Source organism: Bolinopsis microptera, chromosome 9, assembly GCF_026151205.1.
Source record: "Bolinopsis microptera isolate Bmic1 chromosome 9, MBARI_Bmic_1.0, whole genome shotgun sequence".
NCBI classification, from domain to species: domain Eukaryota; kingdom Metazoa; phylum Ctenophora; class Tentaculata; order Lobata; family Bolinopsidae; genus Bolinopsis; species Bolinopsis microptera.
This window is the reverse complement of record NC_087080.1, coordinates 16,660,734-16,688,117: the sequence shown is the minus strand read 5'-3', so window position 1 is coordinate 16,688,117 and position 27,384 is coordinate 16,660,734. Positions and strand designations below refer to the sequence as shown.

Genomic DNA, 27,384 nt, shown 5'->3' with positions numbered 1-27,384 from the left:
ATCCAGTAAGGTTCTGACCGTTGTAACACGTACCGACCGTCGCGTTGTAACAGATGTGAAACTGTTTGAGCGCTCTCTTTTTCTAACGTACCGCTCTTTTTCATTATGTTTAACTTTCATTTAATTGACCCTTACCTACCTATGTTATATATGTTGACCGTTGTAGTCAATTCTATTTAGATTGATCATCAGAAGTTGTGTTAAAGATAAAGCAATTTCAATTCCACAACTTTCGTCTCAATCGTTAATAGGAGTTGGCTGAAAGTTTAGAGATTAAAGACTGTGATTGATTTGGTGCTGGTTTATGAGAACAACACAAGCTGATAAATACTATAATAACCAACATTCCCTTTTATGATGATACTTGTCTGCATTCATTATATTAACCAACATATTTGTTGTATTTTCACAAAGCCTGTGAACTCTCTGCAGCTACTGTTTATAACCACCAAACTCTCTGCAGCTACTGTTTATAACCACCAAACTCTCTGCAGCTACTGTTTATAACCACCAAACTCTCTGCAGCTACTGTTTATAACCACCAAACTCTCTGCAGCTACTGTTTATAACCACCAAACTCTCTGCAGCTACTGTTTATAACCACCAAACTCTCTGCAGCTACTGTTTATAACCACCAAACTCTCTGCAGCTACTGTTTATAACCACCAAACTCTCTGCAGCTACTGTTTATAACCACCAAACTCTCTGCAGCTACTGTTTATAACCACCAAACTCTCTGCAGCTACTGTTTATAACCACCAAACTCTCTGCAGCTACTGTTTATAACCACCAAACTCTCTGCAGCTACTGTTTATAACCACCAAACTCTCTGCAGCTACTGTTTATAACCACCAAACTCTCTGCAGCTACTGTTTATAACCACCAAACTCTCTGCAGCTACTGTTTATAACCACCAAACTCTCTGCAGCTACTGTTTATAACCACCAAACTATCTGCAGCTACTGTTTATAACCACCAAACTCTCTGCAGCTACTGTTTATAACCACCAAACTCTCTGCAGCTACTGTTTATAACCACCAAACTCTCTGCAGCTACTGTTTATAACCACCAAACTCTCTGCAGCTACTGTTTATAACCACCAAACTATCTGCAGCTACTGTTTGATTAATGTCAAGTTTCATGATACAATCTCTCCTGGAGTCACGCACAGTCCTGAACACCAAGACGTCTGATCACTTCATCTCCAGTTCAAGTGATAAGGAAGCAACCGTTACGGATATCGTCATTAAGACTGGTAAGAAATTTTGTAAATAAAGACATATTGAAATAAATGAGGGCCTGACAGTAGTTACTGTATTTTAAATATTTCTATTCAGTGTTCATTGTAAAGGAATGTGAGCTTTAACTGAAACCTTAATGAATCGTACTCAGAGCCAGAACTACGGGAGAACAATGTAACAACAGATGATGAACAAGTGCAGAAACAAATGTTTGGTTACAGTCGATCTAACATAATCTCTCCTGACAGTACCCTAAGATCACCTAGCGACCTATCCCTCACTCCTTCGCCCAGGAACAAACATGGGTTACTAGGTGACGGTGCAGAATCACCCAGCAAAGTGTCACCTAACATCATATCGTCACCTAGCAACAGCTCATCACACGACCAGAAACCAGCTCACTCCTACGTAGCTATAATAGCTATGGCTATTTTGGAGTCTTCCGGCCAAAAACTGGTTCTCAGCGACATTTATAAATACATCCTGGACAAATATCCTTACTTCAAGGTACGGATATTCGAATGTTGAGTAAAATATTAAATTAATTGCGTTATTACGTTCCGTTTTGAGAGATTTCGCATTAACTTATATAACCGCAAGGTGTTTCTTAGAATTACATACAGTGCTATTCCAGTTTATAGTGCCTTGTTTGGATTATTTAATCATTATATTTGCACTTTGCGCCTTTGACAGATTTATCAGTCCAGTCCACATACTGATCACATAAAACCTATTTAATGATTGACATAAGTTGATGTAAAGAGTCTCGCCAACAACTCAGCCTGCTTCCCACGCGAACCTAACTAGTCTCCCCTACAGAACAAAGGTCAAGGCTGGAGGAACAGTGTGAGGCACAACTTGTCTCTTAACCAATGTTTCGCTAAAGCAGGGCGAGCAGAGAATGGTAAAGGAAACTATTGGACCATCCACCCAGCAAACATGGACGATTTTAAGTGAGTTTAATTCAACTCAGGAATAAGTTTAAATTTGATGTTTTTGTTTGGAGTACATTAGTATTTAGTAAGTTATTTTCTATAGTCTCGACTACAGTTGCGAAAGATGAATTACTCAAGGTATTCTCTCAAACAACTCCCGTGTGAAGAGCAAGAAACCTCATGTCAATCACTAACTCAAATCTCTTTCCAGTTTCCATAAACTCATTTCCAACTTCTCAGGAAGGGAGACTTCAGGAGAAGGTTAACGAGACGTTCCAGGAGAAAATATTTCTCAGTTAACGAGTTATCCCAACTAAACCCATTAATTTCACCCGTCTCCTTACTTAAACATGACGTGAGTTGAGCCATGTTGCTTTGATATCATTTTCAGTATTTACTGCAGACATTTAATTAAAGATCTAAATTTGTAAATCCATAAAGTTAACAATCCTCTTCCTCTCAGCACCCGAGAACAGATGAGCTCCTCTCAGCGCTCTTTAAATACAACCTCTCCAACCTGGTGTCCTCCCAGAATAACAGCATGCTCTCCAACCACCTCGCCGCCCTCTCACAAAGCCCCTTCTCACTGCAGGACAGTAGCTTGTCTCACAGTATACCCTCCAGTCTCTCCTCCAATAATGTATCACCTGGAGCCGGGGAAATGTCGAGCTTGTCCAGTAGTACCAGCAGTTTGTCGGGCTTTTCTCCCAGCAAGTTACCCAATCTGTCTCTGTCGAGTGTAGGAGCTCCTTCTTCTTCTGTTTCAGGTAATAGTTACCATCTTCTAATGTTTCATGTTATATTTACCATGGTTTGATAATGGGTAGGATAAATATTGTGGTACATAAAATACAAAGGCATGCCACGACAAGACAGGCTCCCTCCTGAGTTTTAACACACTTCATACAGAGTCAATAGATCGTATACTGTCCCTTCACCGGCTGTATCAGGAATATCGAGCCGTATCTAAACCGTTCTGACCCGTACATCTTAGGTGGTTCGAGCACCCAACTGCTACAGAATCCTCCATCCCTCCAGTTATCCTCCAGTATTTCATCTCTTCTAAACCACGACTCTAGGTGAGTTCAAAACCACAATAATTTGTATCTTTGGTCCATTTGCTTAGTATCAAATAATCAAAGATCCCTCCAATCCAATGCAGCTATGTAATTTTATCCCGATATTATTACGATCGTATTAATTGTGACCATATGACCACCCCAGTTCCCTGCTGACAAAGCCCAACTCCAGAGACCAATATCTCCCGACCCTCCTCTCCAAGAAGCTCTACACCACCTCCCCTACACCTCGCCCCACTAAGCAGCCTGCTCCTCTGGACTCACGGCTCACTGACGCTCTGAACAGTCTCAACCTCCCCTCCCTCACGGCCAACGCTTCTCTGTTAAAGTCTCACCTTCTGGCGTCCTATAAGATGCAACAGTGGTTGTCACACTGCGAGAAAGCCTTGAACTCTAAAAGCTTGTAACTGTGAGATTGTCTATTTGTTAATTTATTTCTTGCAACCATTGACATTTGATGTTGATAGATGGTAAACGAGATAACGTCATGTCATATATCAATAATTAGATATATCTTTTGGGAAGGGTCGGGGGACCTGATCTATCCATAACTTCACTACGCTATTTAATAACCACGGTACCAAGACGCGGCAAATTTTCAGTCAATTTTGCTAAAATCTCGGTTTTTGCCGTACTACCAATTAAGAAGGAGACACAATATTACCAGTGTGCAATCTCCACAACCGCCGATTCTTGACATGTCACGTGACCAGAGTTGCTGTAATACTTGGAGCTCTCTCTAAAAGGCTACTTGACAATAGGGGTACAACGTTTTAATATACTAACAGTCACACTACGGTTTATAAATCGGCTGGTTACTCACTTGTCAAATAATAAACAGCGGGTGCGCGTGATACAACCTCCAACCTCTACTCAGCATCTCAAAACCTGACAGGCCGCCTACCAATATATCGCCCCAATGTGACGGTAAATACATAAATATTTGATGGTTTGCCTTGGGCAACAACCTGTCTTCTCCTTACTGAACTGTCACTCAGATCAAGACCTCTCATACTGATCAGCTAAGTTGATAACATTACCAATTTAACTTAAATTATAACTTAAATTCACACGATTTCCCGGCGAGTGGGTTACACTGCTGAAACTCCAGAAATCAGACTTCCACTGCTACCCGGCTCCTACTGCCAGGTAACCAGTAACTATGGTAACTAGTACAGGGTAACCAGGTAACCCTGTCTCCAGACACCGCCTCCAAATATTTACTAAAGTTAGTGGAACACTGTTTGGCCGCGGAACCACAAGCTAACCCCGGCGGCAGTAGCCACTAAATTTGATTGAATCCTGTTTACAGTTTACAGGCCGCGACCCGAAATTAATTTGGCCAGTTAGCTCATTATCATTTGGGTTTGCAGTTATTAGCTGTCCCTGTGTAGTGTACAGACTGAAGTGGTTCTGCGCAACTCGGAATAGTCTGAAACAGTTGTATATAACTATAAGAGTATGAATGGAATAGAATACACAATTTAAGAATCTAACCACAACCTGTTAAATTTAACGAACTAATTTCGATTATATATGACTATTGGCGAGAGATTTAATTGGGAGCGGTAGAGTGGTGTTGATAAATTCCGAGAAAATTGAATAGAATTACTAATTAAAATTTAACCTGTTCCATTTCCATTACATCATCTCTGGGTAAATAGTTTCATAAGATCTCGACCACTGCGCACTGAGCTAGAATAACTCCACTATCCTCTAACATTTTCAATTTTACTTTGGGCTTTGCGAAAACTCCCGGCCCCTTTTTGTATAAGAATTGTAATTATAGTTGTGGTTTGGCAAAAGCTGTGATTTGTTGAGGAAAAGTCCCCAAAATTGAATATTTAAATGACTTAAAAGAGCAAGACAAATTATTTGGCATATATTTAAATTATGTGTTAACTAGCATGGGTTTTCGACAATGAAAATATTTTTAATGTTGCTGTAATTGTTATTTATCATTTTCCAGTAAGTCCGATGAAACCCAGACTATTACTAGACTATTAGACAGTTTTACTTGATCGCTTGAAACCCAGAGATCACGATTAAAAGTCCTGACCAATGAGCAGACAGGTGATCGGAGGATTACATGACAGGTCATGGAGCTACCATTCCTTAGTGTAACATAAAGAATGCGTGGCAGGAGACATAGTCTGTTTTGGGGGAAAATGAGCTGGGTTTTCATGTACTTTAATCGTTGTTAGCCTTAAACAATGAAGGCTGGCTTACAGGTCACATATTTAATGTGCGTGTGTCTGATCAACATGAACAAGGACTTTATAAAACCGTTAGGACACTGCTTTTGGCAGACACTTATTCGATTGAAATCTGGTTTTGTCCCAGAAAGAGTGATTGGGTCGTTAAATGGCGTACTGGAATAAACCCTAATGATATTGAGTTACTGGTGATGTGTTTATTCAAATAGCCATTGTTATTATTGTTGTGGTATTGAGGTACCGGGTCGGCAAGTGGCATTCATAACCCGGCTCATGGAAATATGATTATAATGAGATCCACACTTCACAGGACGCGGGTCCTTGTCCAGACAGAAGATGGAAACATAGGATTAGTGTTAAAGGAGGGTCTCTGATTATCAACGGGAGTTAGTCTGAAGTTAGTAGCTAACTGATGAACCGTATCAGCCAGCAGGTAGTAACATTTGCAATGTGGAACAGTCTGGAACAGTCACTGTTAGTAGCATTATGAACATCTGTTATTAAATCAGATTATTTAGTTTTACCATAGAAAAGAGGAGCTGTATATAAGATTGCAGTAGGAGGGCTAATGAAGCTGGTGTAATGACATGTCTAACAACACCTCAGTACTCAGTAGCTCCCTCTAATTAAGGCTAGACCAGAACCCTCTGACACCTTGTCTGCCTTCTCAGCCGTTACTGCCTAATCCACCTTGTCAACCCTTCATTCGCGTAAAGACTTCATTTAATACAAACTTATAATATACCTGTATAAATATATGATTGAGTAAGATGTTGTCTGAAATGTTCTCAAACATTTCATGATGCACGTGGAACAAAGTTGACAGGCTGTTTATATATTATATATACAATATATATATAGCTGTTTAATATATATAATATAACAACCGACCAGTCAGACCGAGCGAAGATTGGACCATTAGGAAAAACTGACAAGAGCTAAACTGTAAACGCCATGAGTTAGATTGAATCGCTCAAACCATCAAATATAAATTAGATACTTCTGATTTGTTGATCTGAGTGGATTTATTACACAGTATTTGGGTGACAGTATTGTCACATACTACACATGGTTTTCAGGAACCTATGAACTATTTAGGATTACAGAATTCAGGTAAAATTCAGAACTATGTTATTGGTCCTAATTTGGGCTCATTTAAATTCGCTCAGCGTCCAAAAATTCAAAATTAACACGTTACTTATAATATAGTTAATATAGTTACTTATATTTATATTAATACTTTAGTTTTACGGTTTTTCAGCTAGAGCAGAACGAAACTTACTGGGCCGAGCTCAGCCTGTCATACCACCGAATTTCTATTACGATTATGAACATAAATATAATAGCCTGAGGTCCCCAAGTAAAACGAAACGATATTATTTGAACCACAACCTTTACCCTGCCTTATAATACTAGCCCTAAACAATCAAATTTGTGTTTTCTATTTGTATCACGTCGTGACCACCATTGTCATTTTATGCATTTAGGATCGCCGGGCGAAAGTTACAATACAGCCGCACTGTACTCGTGCGCGGCGGGCCTACAACGTGAATAGCAATTTTCTATCATATTGCATATGTAACGTGGCCAAAACAGTTTTATTGCCCATAACTCCTTTGCCATACGTTGTATGACCCGCCGCGCACGAGTGCGCGGCTCCCCTGTATCGTCGAAACTCTACAGTAGTGAAGCGACAGTGGGGGGATCACCACGTGATACAATAACTCCTCAGGAAAGCGTTTTCATTCATGTTATATCATGTGTCATGGGATCGGAGGATTCGGAATCACTTATATTAATATTACGTCAACTGCAGTGAGCCGGCACGTCGGCAGTCGGCACGAAGCTGCGGCCAAAGCAAGCGCTGAAAGAGAACGCCGCGCATGGAGATTGGCGTGTATTGACGAATGTTACTCCGCGTCTAAATTTTTTCGAATTAGCGTCTAAATTTTTTCGAATTAGCGCAATAGCGCGTGCCGCTTTCTTCTCGAAATATTATATCATATCATTTATTAGCCCGATACAAATGCTACGCTACGAAGAAGTGCGCGCCGCGCGGGTCATTCCATTAACGTGTAACAATAAACTTCTGCGCCTAATAATAATTGACGATGTCAACCCTTTCAGATCGTTGAGCTCTGCGAAGCAAAGCAACGATCTTGTCAGATGCGAAGCAAGAATGCTAGTTTTTGCGGCGCGTCGAAGTCCTTCAACACCTTGTAGGTTTACAACCTACCAGGACGCGTCGATGTTTGTAGGTTTACAACCTACCAGGACGCGCGCCGAGTTGGACTCATATATATGGAACAAATATTTTACGAGTATCACCCGTTAAGTCGACGTCCAATATATGGAACAGATATTTTACTAGTATCACCCGTTAATCAACACCTAACCATGTGCACGGGAGGCGGGCGCGCGCCACTGCAATCACAAGGGCTCTGGATAGAGCAAACAATAGACAATGCGTGCTTTTATGGACGCGCGAACTGTGGACGAAAGGGAACGTGTCAAGTTTAAAAAAACTTTAAGTTTCAACTTACGGTACTTTATCTAGCTTGCTAATCTAATAATCGTTTCTCTTACGTTCAGAAAGCTTGAAAAGAGCGCCGCGCATACAGCGCAGAGATTGGCATGCCTGGTAAACGTTACTGGGCGGTGCTCCGCCTGTCATTCCACCTCGCCGCCTAGCTTCAATCGGTTTATGAACATTCTTAGCATGGGGCCTGCTACGCATGACAAGTTCCTTTGGCTTTAATTGCAGCGTGAGACAACTTTAATCCATGAATTTTTGAACGCTGATTTCAGATTTGTTAAATTTGTAACTAATCTGTTAGTGTTCTACTTCTAGACCAAATAAAATACAGAATTTAGCAATAAACGGGTTAGAATAAAAACACATCATAGAAAATAAGATTTCCTCATCATAAACCTACAACTCATCAGTTATATAGCTACTAGAGTAGTCAGTTATAATTCAAACAGTTCAACTGTGCACGGTCAAAGTTTTTTGGTTGATTATTTATTAAAATCAAATGGATTGAATTGTAAATAGGAAAATTGTATCTCTTATTTAAATTCTACACTATCTTTTAGTACTTTTGAGTATTCGATTTTATTTGGAACTGAAGCAGTGTAGTGTACCCCCCCCCCCCCCCTGCAATATCTAATCTGTCAATCGGCAGGCTATTACTAATTAAAATATTTGCACGGTTAATTTTAACTTTTAGGCACCTTTTGACTGTTTCCGTGCAAGAAATAGCAGCTTTAATGATTAATTATAACCGATAAGGTGGTATAAAGTACACTGTATAACATATAACATAAAAGAAGTTATCAGAAAAATTTTCCTAATCAAATAAATTTTTTTTTATCTAAAACTTTTCAAACAATACATAATTATACAGAATTGAATGCTTCTAAATAAACCCAGTTATAAAAGGAAAAAACCGATATAGCCCTAATTTTCACTATCCCAGAATATCGAAACCCGAATTATGTATTGAGAGAGGGGTAACCAAAACACGGTAGTGTGCAGTAAATACCACACCCGCAATAACATTGGGCCCTAGCAACAATTAATTAATCAATGAATCAAAACATATAATATTGTACTTATAGAAAATATAAAACTCTCAAGGCTCCTTCTCCGAGCTAATGACTCTAAAGTTCCTGATTACGTGAACTTTGTCCGGCTCTGCTGTCCTTTTATTGAGTAGCTGGACGACAACTTTCTTGTAGGCTATTCTGTCTGCAGCTGATCTATCAGGAGTTATGTAAACAGAAGTAAACCCGTCTACATGTCTTAATAACTTAGTCTTGCTCAAGATGGTACGAGCTTGATCTGAGCTTGACAAAGTGAATTTAACTGGTCTGACTCGTTCACTTGTGTCCTTTCCAACTCTATTACATCTCAAAATTTTTGGTTTTTCGTTGAGATGGTCCAACAAAATACCAGATACCTTAGCATCCAGGTTCTCCTCAGTCTCTGGAATCCCAAAGATAATCAGACTTTTACTTCGATCTTCTTCTAGGGCAACCCTTTTCACTGCAGCTTGGATTTTCTTCGGTGCAAAGGCGTTTTTGCACGTGTTTTTCAACAGAGACGAAAAGGTCTTAATCTCTTTCTGAGCTGCACTTTTCACAGTTCCAATCTCGTTATCCTTCTTCAAAGCTAACTTCTCCTGCAGATCACTGATTTTTGTCATATCTTCTTCTTGTTTAGAGAGTAACTTCTCTTGCAGTTCTATGATCTTATTCGCATCTTCTATTTTTTCTTTCCTGAACACCCTGTTGTCGGTAGCTGTTTCTGTGGCAGATTGTAACAATGGACCACAATAATCGTTCAGCAAACAGCACACTGTCTCTAGCCATTCTGATAACCTCTCTCTAGGCACACTTCTCTGGTTCAGTTTGTCAAATTGCACATCATCGTTGTGTTCGGCACCGATTTTACTTCTAATCTCCTTGAAAATACTGTTAGTTGCCATGTGTATCTGATTCACATACTCCGTAAGGAACTGGCCATTCATAACCATAGCATCATCTAGCATATCCAAGTGTTCATTCTGTAGCGGCAAAGGCATCGTACACGTTGTACAGAAAATGTACAAACAATGTATACAAATCTACAAAGCCAGAGAGATAATTCAACGCGCACACAAAACTGCTGATAAGAGAGCTACAATTTAGCAACGAATGTAAAAGTGTAATATCGACATTTTTATTTTTATTCAGCCCTTATCAGAAAACAGTCCAACAAATCAATTTTACTATTAACATAATATGTTTCAGACCAATTGAGTATATATACACACTTTTTATGAACCCAAATAATTTGTTTAGTCTTCATTTGTACAATAATTAAACCAAAGGGTTCAAATTAAAAACGTAACATCATTTCAAGTAAAGATTTAAACTTAAAGAAATATGAGTATAACATGTAATGAATAGTACAAAGCATTTAGTTAAGTAACATATAAATATCTCTTAATTGCTAATATTCCAGTTTCTTATCATCTTATCATAATAATCATCTCACATTTGCTTGCAGTGTCTGTGACTCATTTTATAATGCTCATCAGCATTCAGCCGGCACTTCGCTGAAACGTATAGTGTTAACTATTGAAACAGTATACATGATACAGATCAAACGCTTAATTTGTATCTATAAAATTCAACCTTCAGACTAATAAATGGAACGACCTCAATGAGAGACTTGTGGGCCTTGCAAATAGCCCAGTTAGGGCCCACTGTCGTGGTATCATGGATCACGACAGTGGGCCCTAGAGCCCAGTAGATCTGAATTTAAACCAATTACCTGAACCCCGGGCCTAACTATTTTACTATCTAACAAACACTAATATGTTTTCGAGTTAAGCTGGAACTGACCGCAGAGATTAAAATATTATGACCAATAAAGTTGCAACGAGATTCAAAACTCAAAAGTTCAAGTAATCAGCGTTTTACTAGAATAATCAAGCACACTGAACACAAATAACCGTTCGAGTTCCAAGTCTATCATGGTTCTGCAGTCGTCCGCTTGTTGGGGTCGTCTTTATTAGCACTTTCTTTTAATTCTTGAACAAGTTGTTTGGCCACAGTTAAATTTATGGACTCAGATCCTAGCACATCGCTTAAGTCATAATAATAATAATACAGAGTGAAATTCCATTGTTTAATATCGGTCTGTCAATAACCTAACCCTAACGTTAAACTATTTGCAAATACAAGCTATAACTCACTTTTGTTAGATTTTCTCCACTCCGTGTAGATGACTTGGGCTGGATCCTGATACCTTAGATCAACAAACTCTTTCGAACCAAGCACTTTCAAGTCAAAATCTATCTCCCCTTCAAACGACCTAGTGTATAATTAGCTTAAGTTATTTAACAATTTATTAAAAAATAGTGCAACATTAATCTAAATATCATTTTGTTAAAATCTGAATAATCGTCATTAAACTTCTCGATGATTGCTAATCTGGATTGTCTCTTATAAAACATGGTCCTAGATTAATAAACTCACAAGGTTTGAGGCTCTATTCCTTTGCCGAGACCGCCCTTTTTCCGTTTCCTCCTAATCCTGGGAGCCTTAAACAAGCTTAGGCTACTCATACTCCTCTTCATCTTGCTGTTTAGGGACACAATGTTGCTCTTTCTGGATAAGGACATCGTTCTGGGGTCAGGTAGGGGAATATCTTCGTCAGGTGAGTCTTCTTCTACTACTACATCGTACTCCCGCTTATCCCTTCTCTCCTTCTCCTCCTCCTCCTCCTCTTCCTGTGTAGGGTGTGTAGCAGGGGTGTCCTGTGCACTGTTAGCATTATCCTGTGTGCTGCTAACAGCGGTGGTGCTGCTAACAGCGGGGGTGCTGGCCCACACACTCAACCCTCCTAACCTCTCCAAGAGAGAGGGGCTCTGTGTCAAGGTCCCCACATTATTTACACTCCATGTTCTGAGTAGAACCTTCCTGGACTCTAGAGACTCGCTGATACGGCGGAGCAGGGGTTTAGGAGAGGAGTGCTGAGGACACGGCTCATCTGTGGTGGGGTGTGGAGGGAGAGGAGACTAGAGAGTCATCTGGGGTATCGGAGTCTGGTACCATAACATGGCTGAGAGGTTTAGTTATCAGTACACTGAGAGTAACCATGGTAACCATGGTAACTTTGGTAACCATGGTAACCATAGTAACCATGTCAAGAGATCCATGTTTACCAAATACTATTCTAAAACAGGCTGTCATCTTACATACACAACATTATAAGAACAGGTCGTACATTATATACTGGTACAAGTTGTTAGGCAAGTCTAAAACCATTTATAAGGATGTAACCATAATATATATGGACCTTGCAATCTGCCTCAATTTTCAATTTCCGATATTAATGTTATGTAATAATCAATAATGATGTTGGATAGAACCTGCAAAGGTCGCTAAAATTATTAATTGTGTCAGCTTTTGGTTTAAACAAGTAAAACTTTCAACAAAATGCTTAAAAACCTATCAAATATCATTACACAATATTTACTGAACAAAATTACTACATTTGTGTAAAATAATGAATTTAAAACCTTTTGGCGCACACTCAGATATTTAGAAGATTTACTGTAAGTTGATTGATGTGTCAAAACATCAGTTACAATGCAAACATACCAGAGATCAACTTCACTACAAAACAAATTATAATGCATAGTATTAGTACATATTAGTAAATAATGGAAGATCTAGACACGACATAACTACATAATATTATATCATCTAGAGAAAATATTTTAACTTGAAATGATTGAGTCTAAGACACTTTTATGATTATGTTGTGTTGATCAATAAAGCAATTCGAGAAAAGTAATATCTATGAACAATGAAAATATTATTTAAACTAATTTAATCATCTTCACAATGAAATCTATTCATTAAATTCAATACTAAAATAAAATACATTACCTAAGAGACAAAAGTTAGAATAAAATGTAAGAATAATACGTCAATAATATAATATAACTTTATAATTGTACAGAAGACTAAGAGTACTACAATTAAATATATCATAAGAGTAACTACCATATTATATCATACCTAAATCTATCTCTAAACTTCATGAAAGTTTTATGTAATAAATTCATCATTTATTCTACGTATTTTATAGTAAACAATTTAAAATCGTGAAAATAATCTTTAATCTTATCCCAAAGATTTTGGAGGACTGGTTAAACCTATAATAAGGAGTATAATAAAAGTAAAATATACGAATGCCAAAAACAATAATTTTACTAAAGAAAACATTCTCCACCCGGGACTCAATAAATAATAAAAATTACTCACATACTGTTTCACATTACTCCTTAAATACAAAACACAACATGGTGATTTACTGTGATTGAATAGAATCTAAACGTTGACGTCTTGTCTAGACGACTGACTCTCAAATACTTTCTGTTTCTTGATAGCTTCAACTTGATCACACTTTGATTCAACTTCAATCAAATACTTTAAAGCTTCATCAATTTTAAGGGTTTTGAATTTCTTTTCCTCTTTCAATCCCAGACTCTTGATGTAAGCTTTGTCTGAGTCGATGGTGATGTGATCTTTGGCGAATGTGACCACGTGATATGCATGTGATACTGATTTGTCATCAGGAAATGACAGTTCTGCCCTGATCCCCCGCTCCCACAAAGACTTCATGAACAAAAATATCTGAACAGAGTCACTATCTTGGGTATCAGAAACTATCAACACTTTCGTTTTATCAGGGGTTTTGAAAATGTTAGCCATGTCCTCCAGTAGAAAGTCCACCCCAAAAGCAGAAGGTAGAGGAGTCTCCTCCCAGCCGTGGTTGCAGTTTACAGACTGCCACTGCTCTAGCAGCTCTGTGAAGTCTCCCCCAACTGCAATAGTATCTGCTCGCCTACTATCCGAACTCTGCAGCACTACTTTAAACATGAAGTTAGAGTAACAGTTCGGATCATTACTCACCCCTGCTCGGAACTTTACCATTTTAGACAGATCCGTCTTGTAGGACTCAGATAGAGACAACTTCTCGGCTAGTTCACTGAACTTTCTCTCTGGGTCCAGAATCTCTTCAGTCTCGTTCAAATCAGACGAAGTAACCAGCAGTAAAACTTGAATGATTTCCTTCAGACCTTCTTTAAACAAGTTTCCAATCCTCCGACCAGATTTGTACAGTATGAGGTTCGTATCACGGTCTGTGCGCTTGTGGATTAAATCTATCGGACCTTCGCACTTCAATAAAGTTAGAAAACTTGAAACTTGTCTCTCGTTCAATGAATTGAGTTTAGAATAGCTCTTCAGGGCCTCTTCTAACTTTGAGTAGTTTTGATAAAAATCGTAGATGTACTTCAAAATCTCATTATGATAAATCTCGTCAATTTTATAAAACAATAAAATCGCTCTCATAATCTTGGTGTGATTTACATAAATTGTTATGTTGGATGTTTTAAATTCGGGTATTGCCTTCAAAACGTCAAGAAGAGTCAGTAACACTTCAGCCTTTGCGACGATATGCGAGCCAGACGAGATGATATCAAAACTACCCTCCAAAATATCGCGAGGGTTTGGGTTCGGATCCGGTTTCTTCATTTTTTCAACCCTCCTCCGGAAAACCTGCGTAAAACCGTACCTCTTCAAGTCACGGGTATTGTTCTTGAGGACATGTTTAGCTAAGTTGAGCTTTAAACTACAGGGGAGCACCTGGTAATGCCCCTGACTTGGACAGGAAGTTGTAGGGACGGTCCTGCTGATCAGTCAGGTCACATTTGGGGAGGAGGAAGGGAAGAGGGCACTGAACTGCTCCATGCTTGTGGAACACCGGCATCATTCTCTCGATAATATCGTTCATTGCACGTGTGAACTGACTATCATGATTCTTGGTGTCCGGTTCATCGTAGAGGTCGTACTGAAGAAAGCCACCATTAGCGATATCCTTGCTAAAGAGACAGTCTATAAACTGGTCCCGCCGCTGGGAACCGTGTTCTGAGTTTATGTGCCGTAAGATCTCTTGGAGACCCTGCTGAGCGAGTCGAGGAGGGAGGATATCATTCTGGGATAGCTCGCTCGCCTTAGGACGCACTGTCAAGTCGTGACTCAGCATTTTGCGGACTAAAACTTCCAGTTCAGAAAACTTGTCCCCACTAAATACATCATCTGGTATCTTGATTTCAGGTTTTCGCAGACTCTCGAGCACAAAATACCGCTCAGTTTTTGTGTTGAAAGGTCCATGGACCATTTCGAAGGTAATTATACCTAAGCTGTAGATGTCAACTAGAGGCGTGTACTTACGTTGAGATCTGATCTCTGGAGCAATGTAATGAGAGGTCCCAACCACTGAGTTAGGTCCGCCTCGACCGTGACTACCACTAACAGCCAACCCAAAATCACCAATTTTTATATCATTTTTAGCGTCTAAAAATATGTTCTCCGGCTTTAGATCCCGATGAATAATGTTCATGAAATGGATGTACTCTAGAGCATCAACTATTTGCCTGAGAAGTCTGAGAAAAAGATCTGGATCTTTGTAAAGAGGTGGATCTAGTTTCGTATTGCAGATCAGTGTTCTCAAGGTAGTGTTTTCACAAAACTCCATCTGAATGAACATCACAATTACCGAGCAAGACGGAGAATCCGTTTCGTTTTCTGAAGCCTGAGACGTCTCCACTCCTGACGGTTTACACGAGTGCTCGAATACGATGTCGTCTGAATCATCCTCGGACTCCTCTTCGCTCTCGTCGGACATATCCTCGTGGTAACGTGATCTAATATCTGCTTTGGAGGGCTGGAACGACATCTCCGCACCCCAATCCCCGGACCCCTCTGAAGAGTAGGACGGGAAGGAGGAGGAGGATCCTGTCTGTGATATATCAGACGCTTTGCTTGCTGTATTATCACTGCTGTCAAGTGGATCCCTTATCATTTGACTCTCAATAAACACGCTATTGTAGCGGACAATGTTATTGTGCTTCAACTGGGACAGCAGCTTCACTTCCTTCCTCATTGACTCTATAGCATTTTTAGACGACCTAGAGAGCTGCACCACTTTCATGGCATAAAAACTACCGTCAATTTTATTGCGCACTTTGATAACGCTGCCGAAACCACCTCTCCCAAGTACGCCTTTAACGTCGTACTCATTCGTAAGTCTATTGGACCTGATCCAGGGCTGCTCTGTATCATCTTCTGAACCCTCTTCTAATGTCCCGGTCCCTGTTCCAGTGGAGAACTGCATGTTTTGTTCCTCCACATTATCCGTGATGTGAAGCATCTGTTCTCCGATGAAATCGTGTGATGCTAACGTTGCAAGTGTAGCTCTGCACGTTTTATCCTCGGTCACACATTGCTTAATGAAGTCCAGCAGGTGAGGTTCTAAGTGGGATGGTGGAGAAGGATAGGCAGAGTCAGGTTTTCTACCTACAGAGACGTGGTAAATGAGATGACCCAGCAACAGAATGTCCAGGTACCGTCCACTTTCTTTAACTGCATCCGGATATTTTAGGGAAAACTTCTTAAACGGTGTTTTTAAACTGTTCAGCAACAATTTTTTGGAGAATCCGTATTCACCGATCAAGTGTCGTCCCTGCCTGCTCACAAACACAGAATCAACAGACAGTAGACCGTGCATTATGTCTTGATTGTGCAGGAACTGTAACCCCGACACAACCTCTTTAGCAAGTTGTTTGCTATTCGCATATGGTTTTGTAAACCCTGAAAGAGGCAAGGCGTCACCAGTTAGGACATGGACAACGTTACTGACATTTGATACATTGCAGGCGAGACCCAGGTACTTCAATACACTGGCATGACTGTTCAGCTTTTGGGTTCGAGAGAATTCTTTTTGGATACCTTGCAGCTCAGTTTTTAATTTAACTGAGGACAAATCAAGAATGTACTCGTGGACGAGATGAAGTTTATAATTTTCATCAAAAGCATTGAAAACGCCCTGGTCTGTAGCTTCAGATAGACATGTGATGTTAAAGCAGAAACTGTTTCCTGTGCTCAAAGGGTCCTTATAAATCTGCAACCTCGAACCAGCTTGAATACAAGGAGGATACCTCTTTTCACATGTTTTACCCTGAATCACAATGAGATTGGACTCCTTTGACTTGATCTCGAGCTCTTCTTTGTTAGTTTTCTCCATATCATCATGTAAAGAATAACTCTTCTTGTTGTTATCGTACAAATACTGCTTAACAAGGTCCACCACCCTATCAACTGCCAGGTCACTGTCCCTCTGGGCCCCCTCCGAACACTTGTCCACTGTGTCCTGCAGCTCCTTGATCTGGTGCTCCGTGAGACCCAGGTGGTTTCCTGGCTCTAAACCTATCGTGTTGTTCTTCACAGTACATTTCAGGGACTTCTTAGGGTACGGAGGAGCAGCGTCAAAACACAGTTTCACTGACACGTAGTAAGGTACCTCTTGAGGGTAGAGGATAAGAGAGTAAATATAAGGGTTGTTGGGATTTGCTTCAAAGTTCTTGGTTGAATACTGAGCTTCTAGTAAGTCTTGTTCGAACTGCACAGATTCTGAGAGTCCTGATAACGAGCTCTCTTCATCGCTCATTTACCCTGCGAGATTAGTTTATCAGATGTTAATTAGTTAATCAGATGTTAATTAGTTAATCAGATATTAATTAGTTAATCAGATGTTAATTAGTTAATCAGATGTTAATTAGTTAATCAGATGTTAATTAGTTAATCAGATTATGAATGGTCTAATTGATATTGAAAATAGTTTTCAGAAGTAAGTATAGGTACGATGTATGAACTTGAATTAAAAAATAATAGTTCCATAATAATGTAAGATAATGTAGAAATGCTTTAGTCTGTACAATAGAATATATATTATATATACATTATACAAATAATATAATATTTAAAAGGGATATATCTTGTAATTCCTTGCTGATTGATATATACATTATACACGTGTCTTGGCATGAGTCGTCAAGTTTAAACGAATTACTTCGGATGGTAAAAATTGTTGACAGAATAAACTATCAAACTGGCAAAAATCTCATAATATAACCATCTCATATAGCCACGTACCTATGTGGTAGTTAATGCTAGCCTTGCTTGTAAAAACATTAAACATCTGATATATTACTGCTAGCCTTGCTTGTAAAAACATTAAACATCTGATGTATTACTGCTAGCCTTGCTTGTAAAAACATCAAACATCTGATATATTACTGCTAGCCTTGCTTGTAAAAACATTAAACATCTGATATAAGTTAGATTTCTCCAAAGTACTAGAATCTAAGTGGACTGTCTCACGTGACACCCATGAGAGAAACAAAGTCTCTCCAACTAATCCTCCCATCCTGGTCCCAATCTGCTTTATCAAACACGTCCTCAGCAGTGGAGTAGTTAGGCATCACCTCTCTCACTGCCCTCAGAAAGTCACTTTTAGATATGAACCCGTTACAAGACCAGTCAAATGACTGGAAGATCTGTTTCAGTGTTTCTGAAGTACTCCTTAGTTTAGCTTGTTCCAGTTGTATCCTGGTGAAAGTGTCTATATCCAAGGTATCACCCACCTCCATATCTCGATACAGTCTCTCCACCATGCTTTTAGAGGGTTTGTAGCCGGATATAGCAAGAGCGGCTACCTTGTATTGTTTACGAGTAAGGTATGTAGAGTCTGTGCTGTACTTCTTGAAAACAGCTCGTATTCTGTCAGGATCTGTTACCAGCGTCATCACACCTAACAACACAAGTGGGTCATTATTGGAACAATACCACCTAACAACACAAGTGGGTCATAATACCACCTAATATCCACCTAATAGCAGACTCCGCGAGGAGTTGCCAATATTGCGCTTGGAAACTTCGAAATTTGGAAGGAAACGGTCATTAAATTAATTCAGTTAAACTGCAATAGATAATTACACAAGTATTATAACTTTATTTGGTACACTTGCTCATCATAATGATTCAAATATTCAGGAATAAATCGTTTTTTAAATTCTAACCCTGACGTTCAGCTTAAATCGACTGTAAATATCTTTTATCAAGCTATCATTCGCATCAATAATAAATATTATAAATAAATAATGTTCAAATTTGTTCAATGTATATAACTGGTAACTGGTCAAGATAGTTCAATTCTGGATAAAAATTAATTTGTCACAGTGACAAAGCTAAGTGACATTTGTCACAGTGACAAAGCTAAGAGGATTCATTTGTCACAGTGACAAAGCTAAGTGACATTTGTCACAGTGACAAAGCTAAGAGGATTCTTCCTTAAAATAGATTTCTTACACAACCGTTCTATTTTTAACCGGAGATTAGAAATTGGAAAAAAATACTCTAATGAGGCTGACGTCCCTTTATTCGAATATTCAACAATGTGTTAAACACAGTTCCACTATCAAAAGATATTAGTCAGAAAACACAAGCTATTCAGCGGAAGTCAGAAGCCCGGGCGAGGTTGAGATCCACACTGCTCCTCCTCTCCCCCTCCTCCTCCTCGTCAGTATCGTCCTCTAGATCCTCCTCAGTCTGAGAGTCACTGTTCAGCTCCTTTAAAGCGTTTTTGTAAGAAACAAATTTGAGTTGTTGTTCCTCCCCGGAGTCCGTCCTGATGACCAGGTCCATGTTGGTTCGGGGACTCACCCCCAGTGCAAGGAACGAGCTCTCTGCCTTCTTTTGTAGTTCCTTTATTGCTACTAGTTTCTTACTCTCGTATTTTATCTTCTGGAGCCGGTAGATGCCGTCTGAGTCACAGGAGTATCTGAATTTAGCAACACCAGTCGGCCGAGTGTAGTCGTGCTTACTGAAAGAGAGAGGGCTCGTCACAATGTTATAACAATAATAGGGGGGACGGGGGGGGGGGGGGGGGGGGGTATATTCAGCCCTGATCAATTATACTAAATTAATTACTCTTCAAATTTACTACACTATTTCCTTGACATTAATTTAGCTATGAATATAATACAATACAGAGAAATCAATGTAAAGCAACTAAAAGTAATCTTACTTAATAAGATGTCTTGAGAGGGTCCTGCCCTCGCCCAGCAGTTTATTACAGATATGACACATGTAGTTTTTAGGGCAGCTGGAGTGTTTCTTCTTGAGATGTAGTTTGTAGGTGTCCTCGTTATAACACGTGTATTTACAGTCCCCCTCCTTACACTGAAACACTTCCCTCTCCACATGGGCGCGCTCCACGTGTTTAGACAGATCGTACCTATCTTTAGCTTTGTAGTCACAGTTCTGATGCTGACACGCATACTTCCTCTCCTTCCTGTGACGGTATATGATGTGTTTCCTCAGTCCACTAGGTTTACTGAAGGTATTGTGGCAGTATTGACACATGATATTGTAGATGTGACTCCGCATGTGGTTCTGCAGTATTGTCTCTGAGGGGTACTTCTTCTGACAGTACGTGCACTGGAAGTATTTAGGTATAAGCTCCAATCAGCTCACTTCAATCTCCATGATAATAATATAGATAAAGTATGCATTAAATACGGGAAACACTTGAAATTAGTTCAATTGCCGTAGAACTTAACTTGTATCTGTAATTCAAGAAATTGTAAGCAAAGGTAAACTATACTCGTGTACACATGGGTTACATATCAATACACTACGCGTGCCACGTACAAATAGGGCTTATAACCTGGAAGACTATGTTATCCAGGATGAACCCGCTCTCCTCTGTAGCCTGTCTCCGGTGATGGTCCAGGAACTTGTCCTTGTTACAGAACAGAGCTCCACATCTGGAGCAGGCGTAGGGTCTGAGGTTGGTGTGTGTCTGGGTGTGTTGCTGCACCTTGTTAACATCACTAGATACACACTCGTTACACCCCGCCCACTTACACCTGTACAGGGTTAAACCTTTGGAGCGCTTCTTGCTGTGGGGTCCTTGTAGTGCTATACGTTTTACTTTCGGGGCGTCCGGCACTTTCTGTTCGTATACGTGAAAACGAACGTGATCATCAAAAGATGTGATACAGTTGCACTTGAAGGAGCAGCCCTCCCATTGGCAAAATATAGAGGTGGGGAAGTCTGGAACCATGTTCTGATAGGAGGTGTCTAGCTGACACGGGACAAATATCTTGTTAGCTCGTAATGCTAGCAATCCTCGCACCTTCAAATAAATACAGTTAGCAATCCTCGCACCTTCAAATAAATACAGTTAGCAAGCCTCGCACCTTCAAATAAATACAGTTCAAGTTAATATAGTAACAATAATAAATACAGTTCAAGTTAATATAGTAACAACTAATAAATTCAGTTCAAGTTAATATAGTAACAACCGATACTGTTTTCAAGGCAATCATAGCTACCTAATTGGTTAAAAAAGTGTTGATGAAAACACATATCATTGAAAGAAACCTTGAGTTTTTGATGGAAGGGATGATAGAGGACATGTCTAGCAAACTGTAGCTCCTGCTTGATGCCCTCGTCCGGTTTAGCACAACCCCTCCACTTACACACGAAGCTTTCCACCCTCCCCTCCAGTAAGTTATCACATTCCTCGTGCACGTGACTCTGGATGTGATGCAGGAAGAAGGAGTTCTGGACCAGTTGGAAGCTCTCCCCGCACCCGTCCCATTCACAAATCAGCCTGAGTAGGTGGTTATTATAGAGCCTGAGTAGGTGGCTTATTATAGAGCCTGAGTAGGTGGCTTATTATAGACCCTGAGTAGGTGGCTTATTATAGAGCCTGAGTAGGTGGCTTATTATAGAGCCTGAGTAGGTGGCTTATTATAGAGCCTGAGTAGGTGGCTTATTATAGAGCCTGAGTAGGTGGCTTATTATAGAGCCTGAGTAGGTGGCTTATTATAGAGCCTGAGTAGGTGGCTTATTATAGAGCCTGAGTAGGTGGCTTATTATAGAGCCTGAGTAGGTGGCTTATTATAGAGCCTGAGTAGGTGGCTTATTATAGAGCCTGAGTGGGGGGGGGGGGGGCCAATGGCATAAAATGGCATAAAATGGCATAAAATGGAGACTTTTTCTATGGAGAAAATGGAAAAACCCATGAGTAATTCTCCATTTTCTCCATTTTATGCCATGAATTTTGTCTTCGAAATTTCATCTTTAACACCATTTAACACCTAAATTGGACATCCTAACATGTTTATTTACGCTTACTAGGGGCGTAACAAGCTTATGAAAGCTCATAGTAGGCTACTAGATGCTTATACTAGGTTAGTAGAGGCACACTTCAGGCAAACTCATAATTACTCAAGCCTAGTGTAAAGTTATTTCTACAGGCTACAGCAGGAGTGAGTAATAGGGGAGAGTAATAGGCACTGAGAAGTGAGACCTACATCCTCGAAAGTCGAAACAAGCTCGCACTGCAACGGGGAGGCCTGCCTTCCGAGATCGCATTACCAGGGGAATTGCCTCGAGTCCAAATTTGTGTATCGAGGGGTAGGTGCAGACTTCGATAAACCGAAAAACCAACAAAATATTTTCGACTAATAATGAAGAGGGTAGCAGGAACCGTGGAGAAAAGTGGTTTTTAGAAAAACTTTGAAAAATTTTGACTTAGAAAATTTTCGGCCCGAGTCGAGTTCTCGATACGTACCTCTCGTATCGAGAGCTCCCGATTCCGAGCTCGTGTTGCAAAGGGGAGGCCTGCCTTCCGAGATCGCATTACCAGGGGGAAGCATCGAGTCCAAAATTGTGTACCGAGGGGTAAATTTCTAAGTCAACATTTTTCAAAGTTTTTCTGAAAAACACTTTTCTCCACGTTTCATGCTACCTTGTTCATTATAAGCCGAAAATATTTTTTCGGTCAAAATTTTTCAAATTTTTTCTGAAAACCGCTTTTCTCCACGTTTCATGCTACCCTGTTCATTATTTGCCGAAAATATTTTTTCGGTTTTTCGAAGTCCACACCTTCCCCTCGATACACAATTTTGGACTCGAGGTAATGCGATCTCGGAAGGCAGGCCTCCCCTTTGCAACAAGAGCTCGGAATCGGGAGCTCTCGATACGGGAGGTACGTATCGAAAATGACTCGGACCGAAAATTTTCTAAGTCAACATTTTTCAAAGTTTTTCTCAAAACCACTTTTCTCCATGTTTCATGATACCCTGTTCATTATTGGCCGAAAATATCTTTTTTTAAAATAATTTTTCTCGAAATTCTAAATTTTTCAGGTTTTCAATGGCATAAAATGGCATAAAATGGCATAAAATGGAGACTATTTCTATGGAGAAAATGGAAAAACCTATGAGTAATTCTCCATTTTCTCCATTTATGCCATTGGCCCCCCCCCCGCCTGAGTAGGTGGCTTATTATAGAGCCTGAGTAGGTGGCTTATTATAGAGCCTGAGTAGGTGGCTTATTATAGAGCCTGAGTAGGTGGCTTATTATAGAGCCTGAGTAGGTGGCTTATTATATAGCCTGAGTAGGTGGCTTATTATAGAGCCTGAGTAGGTGGCTTATTATAGAGCCTGAGTAGGTGGCTTATTATAGACATGATATACAGATACAAACACAGCTGTAGAAGTAGCACAACAATTCAAACGTTTATGAAGAAATAAAAAACCTTTACACTAATATCTAACATTAGTTTACATTCAATACACAGAAACGAATAGAACAGAAGGAGGGGGGGGGGGGGTCACACAGAAGCTCACATGTAAGTTTTACACTCTTCCTTTTCAGATTCAAGGAAACCAGCAATCTCATCCTCAATAAGCTCATATTTGTAGAACAACTCAGCAGTGGAGTGGCTGTCTTCCGAACCTGGTCAAACGCAATAAATTATGTTTATTTATGTAATATCTGTAATGTTTATTTATGTAATATCTGTAATGTTTATTTATGTAATATTTGTAATATTTATTTATGTAATATCTGTAATGTTTATTTATGTAATATCTGTTATGTTTATTTATGTAATATTTGTAATGTTTATTTATAATGTAATATCTGTAATGTTTATTTATGTAATATCTGTAATATTTATTTATGATTTATATTATAAGAGAAATAAGAAATATTTAGTTTCCCAAGCGGTAGTCAGACGAACAAATATTGGTTCTGGATAAACCATTAGATTAAGAGGTTAACAGTAGTTGAGTAGTTAGTTAGTTAGTTAGTTAGTTAGTTAGATAGTTAGTTAGTTAGTTAGTTAGATAGATAGTTAGTTAGTTAGTTAGTTAGTTAGATAGTTAGTTAGTTAGTTATTTAGTTAGTTAGTTAGATAGTTAGTTAGTTAGTTAGTTAGTTAGTTAGTTAGTTAGTTAGTTAGCTATCTAGCTAGTTAGTTAGTTAGTTAGTTAGTTAGTTAGTTAGTTAGTTATTTAGTTAGTTATTTAGTTAGTTATTTAGTTAGTTATTTAGTTAGATATTTAGTTAGTTATTTAGTTAGTTATTTAGTTAGATATTTAGTTAGTTAGTTAGTTAGTTGGTTAGTTAGTTAGTTAGTTATTTAGTTAGTTATTTAGTTAGTTATTTAGTTAGTTATTTAGTTAGTTAGTTAGTTAGTTAGTTAGTTAGTTAGTTAGTTAGTTAGTTAGTTAGTTAGTTAGTTAGTTAGTTAGTTAGTTAGTTAGTTAGTTAGTTAGTTAGTTAGTTAGCTATCTAGCTAGTTAGTTAGTTAGTTAGTTAGTTAGTTAGTTATTTAGTTAGTTATTTAGTTAGTTATTTAGTTAGTTAGTTAGTTAGTTAGATATTTAGTTAGTTATTTAGTTAGTTATTTAGTTAGATATTTAGTTAGTTAGTTAGTTAGTTGGTTAGTTAGTTAGTTAGTTATTTAGTTAGTTATTTAGTTAGTTATTTAGTTAGTTATTTAGTTAGTTAGTTAGTTAGTTAGTTAGTTAGTTAGTTAGTTAGTTAGTTAGTTAGTTAGTTAGTTAGTTAGTTAGTTAGTTATTTAGTTAGTTATTTAGTTAGATATTTAGTTAGTTAGTTAGTTAGTTGGTTAGTTAGTTAGTTAGTTATTTAGTTAGTTATTTAGTTAGTTATTTAGTTAGTTATTTAGTTAGTTAGTTAGTTAGTTAGTTAGTTAGTTAGTTAGTTAGTTAGTTAGTTAGTTAGTTAGTTAGTTAGTTATTTAGTTAGTTATTTAGTTAGTTATTTAGTTAGTTAGTTAGTTAGTTAGTTAGTTAGTTAGATATTTAGTTAGTTATTTAGTTAGTTATTTAGTTAGATATTTAGTTAGTTAGTTAGTTAGTTAGTTAGTTAGTTAGTTAGTTAGTTAGTTAGTTAGTTATTTAGTTAGTTATTTAGTTAGTTATTTAGTTAGTTATTTAGTTAGTTAGTTAGTTAGTTAGTTAGTTAGTTAGTTAGTTAGTTAGTTAGCTATCTAGCTAGTTAGTTAGTTAGTTAGTTAGTTAGTTAGTTAGTTATTTAGTTAGTTATTTAGTTAGTTATTTAGTTAGTTATTTAGTTAGATATTTAGTTAGTTATTTAGTTAGTTATTTAGTTAGATATTTAGTTAGTTAGTTAGTTAGTTGGTTAGTTAGTTAGTTAGTTATTTAGTTAGTTATTTAGTTAGTTATTTAGTTAGTTATTTAGTTAGTTAGTTAGTTAGTTAGTTAGTTAGTTAGTTAGTTAGTTAGTTAGTTAGTTAGTTATTTAGTTAGTTATTTAGTTAGATATTTAGTTAGTTAGTTAGTTAGTTGGTTAGTTAGTTAGTTAGTTAGTTAGTTAGTTAGTTAGTTAGTTAGTTAGTTAGTTAGTTAGTTAGTTAGTTATTTAGTTAGTTATTTAGTTAGATATTTAGTTAGTTAGTTAGTTAGTTAGTTAGTTAGTTAGTTAGTTAGCTAGTTAGTTAGTTAGTTAGTTAGTTAGTTATTTAGTTAGTTATTTAGTTAGTTATTTAGTTAGTTATTTAGTTAGATATTTAGTTAGTTATTTAGTTAGTTATTTAGTTAGATATTTAGTTAGTTAGTTAGTTGGTTAGTTAGTTAGTTAGTTATTTAGTTAGTTATTTAGTTAGTTATTTAGTTAGTTATTTAGTTAGTTAGTTAGTTAGTTATTTAGTTAGTTATTTAGTTAGATATTTAGTTAGTTAGTTAGTTAGTTGGTTAGTTAGTTAGTTAGTTATTTAGTTAGTTATTTAGTTAGTTATTTAGTTAGTTATTTAGTTAGTTAGTTAGTTAGTTAGTTAGTTAGTTAGTTAGTTAGTTAGTTAGTTAGTTAGTTAGTTAGTTATTTAGTTAGTTATTTAGTTAGTTATTTAGTTAGTTAGTTAGTTAGTTAGTTAGTTAGTTAGATATTTAGTTAGTTATTTAGTTAGTTATTTAGTTAGATATTTAGTTAGTTAGTTAGTTAGTTAGTTAGTTAGTTAGTTAGTTAGTTAGTTAGTTAGTTAGTTATTTAGTTAGTTATTTAGTTAGTTATTTAGTTAGTTATTTAGTTAGTTAGTTAGTTAGTTAGTTAGTTAGTTAGTTAGTTAGTTAGTTAGCTATCTAGTTAGTTAGTTAGTTAGTTAGTTAGTTAGTTAGTTAGTTATTTAGTTAGTTATTTAGTTAGTTATTTAGTTAGTTATTTAGTTAGATATTTAGTTAGTTATTTAGTTAGTTATTTAGTTAGATATTTAGTTAGTTAGTTAGTTAGTTGGTTAGTTAGTTAGTTAGTTATTTAGTTAGTTATTTAGTTAGTTATTTAGTTAGTTAGTTAGTTAGTTAGTTAGTTAGTTAGTTAGTTAGTTAGTTAGTTAGTTAGTTAGTTAGTTATTTAGTTAGTTATTTAGTTAGATATTTAGTTAGTTATTTAGTTAGTTATTTAGTTAGATATTTAGTTAGTTAGTTAGTTAGTTGGTTAGTTAGTTAGTTAGTTATTTAGTTAGTTATTTAGTTAGTTAGTTAGTTAGTTAGTTAGTTAGTTAGTTAGTTAGTTAGTTAGTTAGTTAGTTAGTTATTTAGTTAGTTATTTAGTTAGATATTTAGTTAGTTAGTTAGTTAGTTGGTTAGTTAGTTAGTTAGTTAGTTAGTTAGTTAGTTAGTTAGTTAGTTAGTTAGTTAGTTAGTTAGTTAGTTGGTTAGTTAGTTAGTTAGTTAGTTAGTTAGTTAGTTAGTTAGTTAGTTAGTTAGTTAGTTAGTTAGTTAGTTAGTTAGTTAGTTAGTTAGTTAGTTAGTTAGTTAGTTAGTTAGTTAGTTAGTTAGTTAGTTAGATATTTAGTTAGTTAGTTAGTTAGTTAGTTAGTTAGTTAGTTAGTTAGTTAGTTAGTTAGTTAGTTAGTTAGTTAGTTAGTTAATAGTAGTTACCTTCTTCTTTAGCACTGGAGTCTGTCTGAGATAAGGCTACGTACTCATTGTAATCACAGTCCATATTTCTAGTAGAACTATCTCCATATCATACCTAATAGTAGAATCTGGCTCACAAGTTGTTATATATACAGATTATAGGTTGTTAAATATCCGTCAAAACTAAACAGGGACAAAAGGAAATCGCGGCATGTGCGGAATCACGATTTTCTTTTGTCCCTGAA

The 27,384-nt window shown here is 37.5% G+C and overlaps 5 protein-coding genes across 5 annotated transcripts; 1 reads left to right on the top strand and 4 right to left on the bottom strand.

The window, feature by feature from the left end:
• The first annotated feature begins 1,128 nt into the window (after nucleotides 1–1,128).
• LOC134821446 (forkhead box protein B1-like) lies at nucleotides 1,129–5,845 on the top strand. Its single transcript, XM_063832188.1, has 8 exons — nucleotides 1,129–1,255; nucleotides 1,393–1,748; nucleotides 2,061–2,194; nucleotides 2,417–2,531; nucleotides 2,640–2,943; nucleotides 3,171–3,255; nucleotides 3,428–3,658; nucleotides 5,782–5,845. The coding sequence occupies exons 1-8, from the start codon at nucleotides 1,129–1,131 to the stop codon at nucleotides 5,843–5,845; spliced, it is 1,416 nt and encodes a 471-aa protein (XP_063688258.1).
• A 4,362-nt stretch (nucleotides 5,846–10,207) lies between these two features.
• Nucleotides 10,208–12,095, bottom strand: LOC134820768 (uncharacterized). Its single transcript, XM_063831358.1, has 3 exons — nucleotides 11,499–12,095; nucleotides 11,216–11,334; nucleotides 10,208–10,573 (listed from the first exon to the last, which is right to left on the bottom strand). The coding sequence occupies exons 1-3, from the start codon at nucleotides 11,642–11,644 to the stop codon at nucleotides 10,509–10,511; spliced, it is 330 nt and encodes a 109-aa protein (XP_063687428.1). The 5' UTR covers nucleotides 11,645–12,095; the 3' UTR covers nucleotides 10,208–10,508.
• Nucleotides 12,096–12,462: 367 nt separating this feature from the next.
• LOC134820448 (eIF-2-alpha kinase GCN2-like) lies at nucleotides 12,463–18,238 on the bottom strand. The gene is given in 3 exon segments (XM_063830832.1): nucleotides 12,463–14,684; nucleotides 14,686–17,549; nucleotides 18,030–18,238. Coding segments are annotated over 2 exon segments (4,182 nt in total). The 5' UTR covers nucleotides 17,545–17,549; nucleotides 18,030–18,238; the 3' UTR covers nucleotides 12,463–13,361.
• Nucleotides 18,239–18,253: 15 nt separating this feature from the next.
• LOC134821445 (EF-hand calcium-binding domain-containing protein 11-like) lies at nucleotides 18,254–18,682 on the bottom strand. Its single transcript, XM_063832187.1, has one exon. The coding sequence runs from the start codon at nucleotides 18,680–18,682 to the stop codon at nucleotides 18,254–18,256; it is 429 nt and encodes a 142-aa protein (XP_063688257.1).
• A 119-nt stretch (nucleotides 18,683–18,801) lies between these two features.
• Nucleotides 18,802–27,257, bottom strand: LOC134820444 (histone H4 transcription factor-like). Its single transcript, XM_063830828.1, has 6 exons — nucleotides 27,161–27,257; nucleotides 23,582–23,690; nucleotides 21,324–21,555; nucleotides 20,605–21,075; nucleotides 19,963–20,375; nucleotides 18,802–19,758 (listed from the first exon to the last, which is right to left on the bottom strand). The coding sequence occupies exons 1-6, from the start codon at nucleotides 27,222–27,224 to the stop codon at nucleotides 19,386–19,388; spliced, it is 1,662 nt and encodes a 553-aa protein (XP_063686898.1). The 5' UTR covers nucleotides 27,225–27,257; the 3' UTR covers nucleotides 18,802–19,385.
• Between the last annotated feature and the right edge of the window lie 127 nt (nucleotides 27,258–27,384).

Excerpts from the sequence above, each read along its gene's own strand:
- LOC134821446 (XM_063832188.1), top strand. The coding sequence starts at position 1,129 with ATGTCAAGTTTCATGATACAATCTCTCCTGGAGTCACGCACAGTCCTG. Across the intron at positions 2,195-2,416 it reads GCAAACATGGACGATTTTAA|GAAGGGAGACTTCAGGAGAA; the intron begins GTGAGTTTAATT and ends CCAACTTCTCAG. Across the intron at positions 2,944-3,170 it reads TCCTTCTTCTTCTGTTTCAG|GTGGTTCGAGCACCCAACTG; the intron begins GTAATAGTTACC and ends CGTACATCTTAG.
- LOC134820768 (XM_063831358.1), bottom strand. The coding sequence starts at position 11,644 with ATGTCCTTATCCAGAAAGAGCAACATTGTGTCCCTAAACAGCAAGATG. Across the intron at positions 11,335-11,498 it reads GGAATAGAGCCTCAAACCTT|GTCGTTTGAAGGGGAGATAG; the intron begins GTGAGTTTATTA and ends ATTATACACTAG. Across the intron at positions 10,574-11,215 it reads GTGGAGAAAATCTAACAAAA|CGAAGTGCCGGCTGAATGCT; the intron begins GTGAGTTATAGC and ends TATACGTTTCAG.
- LOC134821445 (XM_063832187.1), bottom strand. The coding sequence starts at position 18,682 with ATGACGCTGGTAACAGATCCTGACAGAATACGAGCTGTTTTCAAGAAG.
- LOC134820444 (XM_063830828.1), bottom strand. The coding sequence starts at position 27,224 with ATGGACTGTGATTACAATGAGTACGTAGCCTTATCTCAGACAGACTCC. Across the intron at positions 23,691-27,160 it reads CTCCAGTGCTAAAGAAGAAG|GTTCGGAAGACAGCCACTCC; the intron begins GTAACTACTATT and ends GCGTTTGACCAG. Across the intron at positions 20,376-20,604 it reads TGGATAACATAGTCTTCCAG|TGCACGTACTGTCAGAAGAA; the intron begins GTTATAAGCCCT and ends AAATACTTCCAG.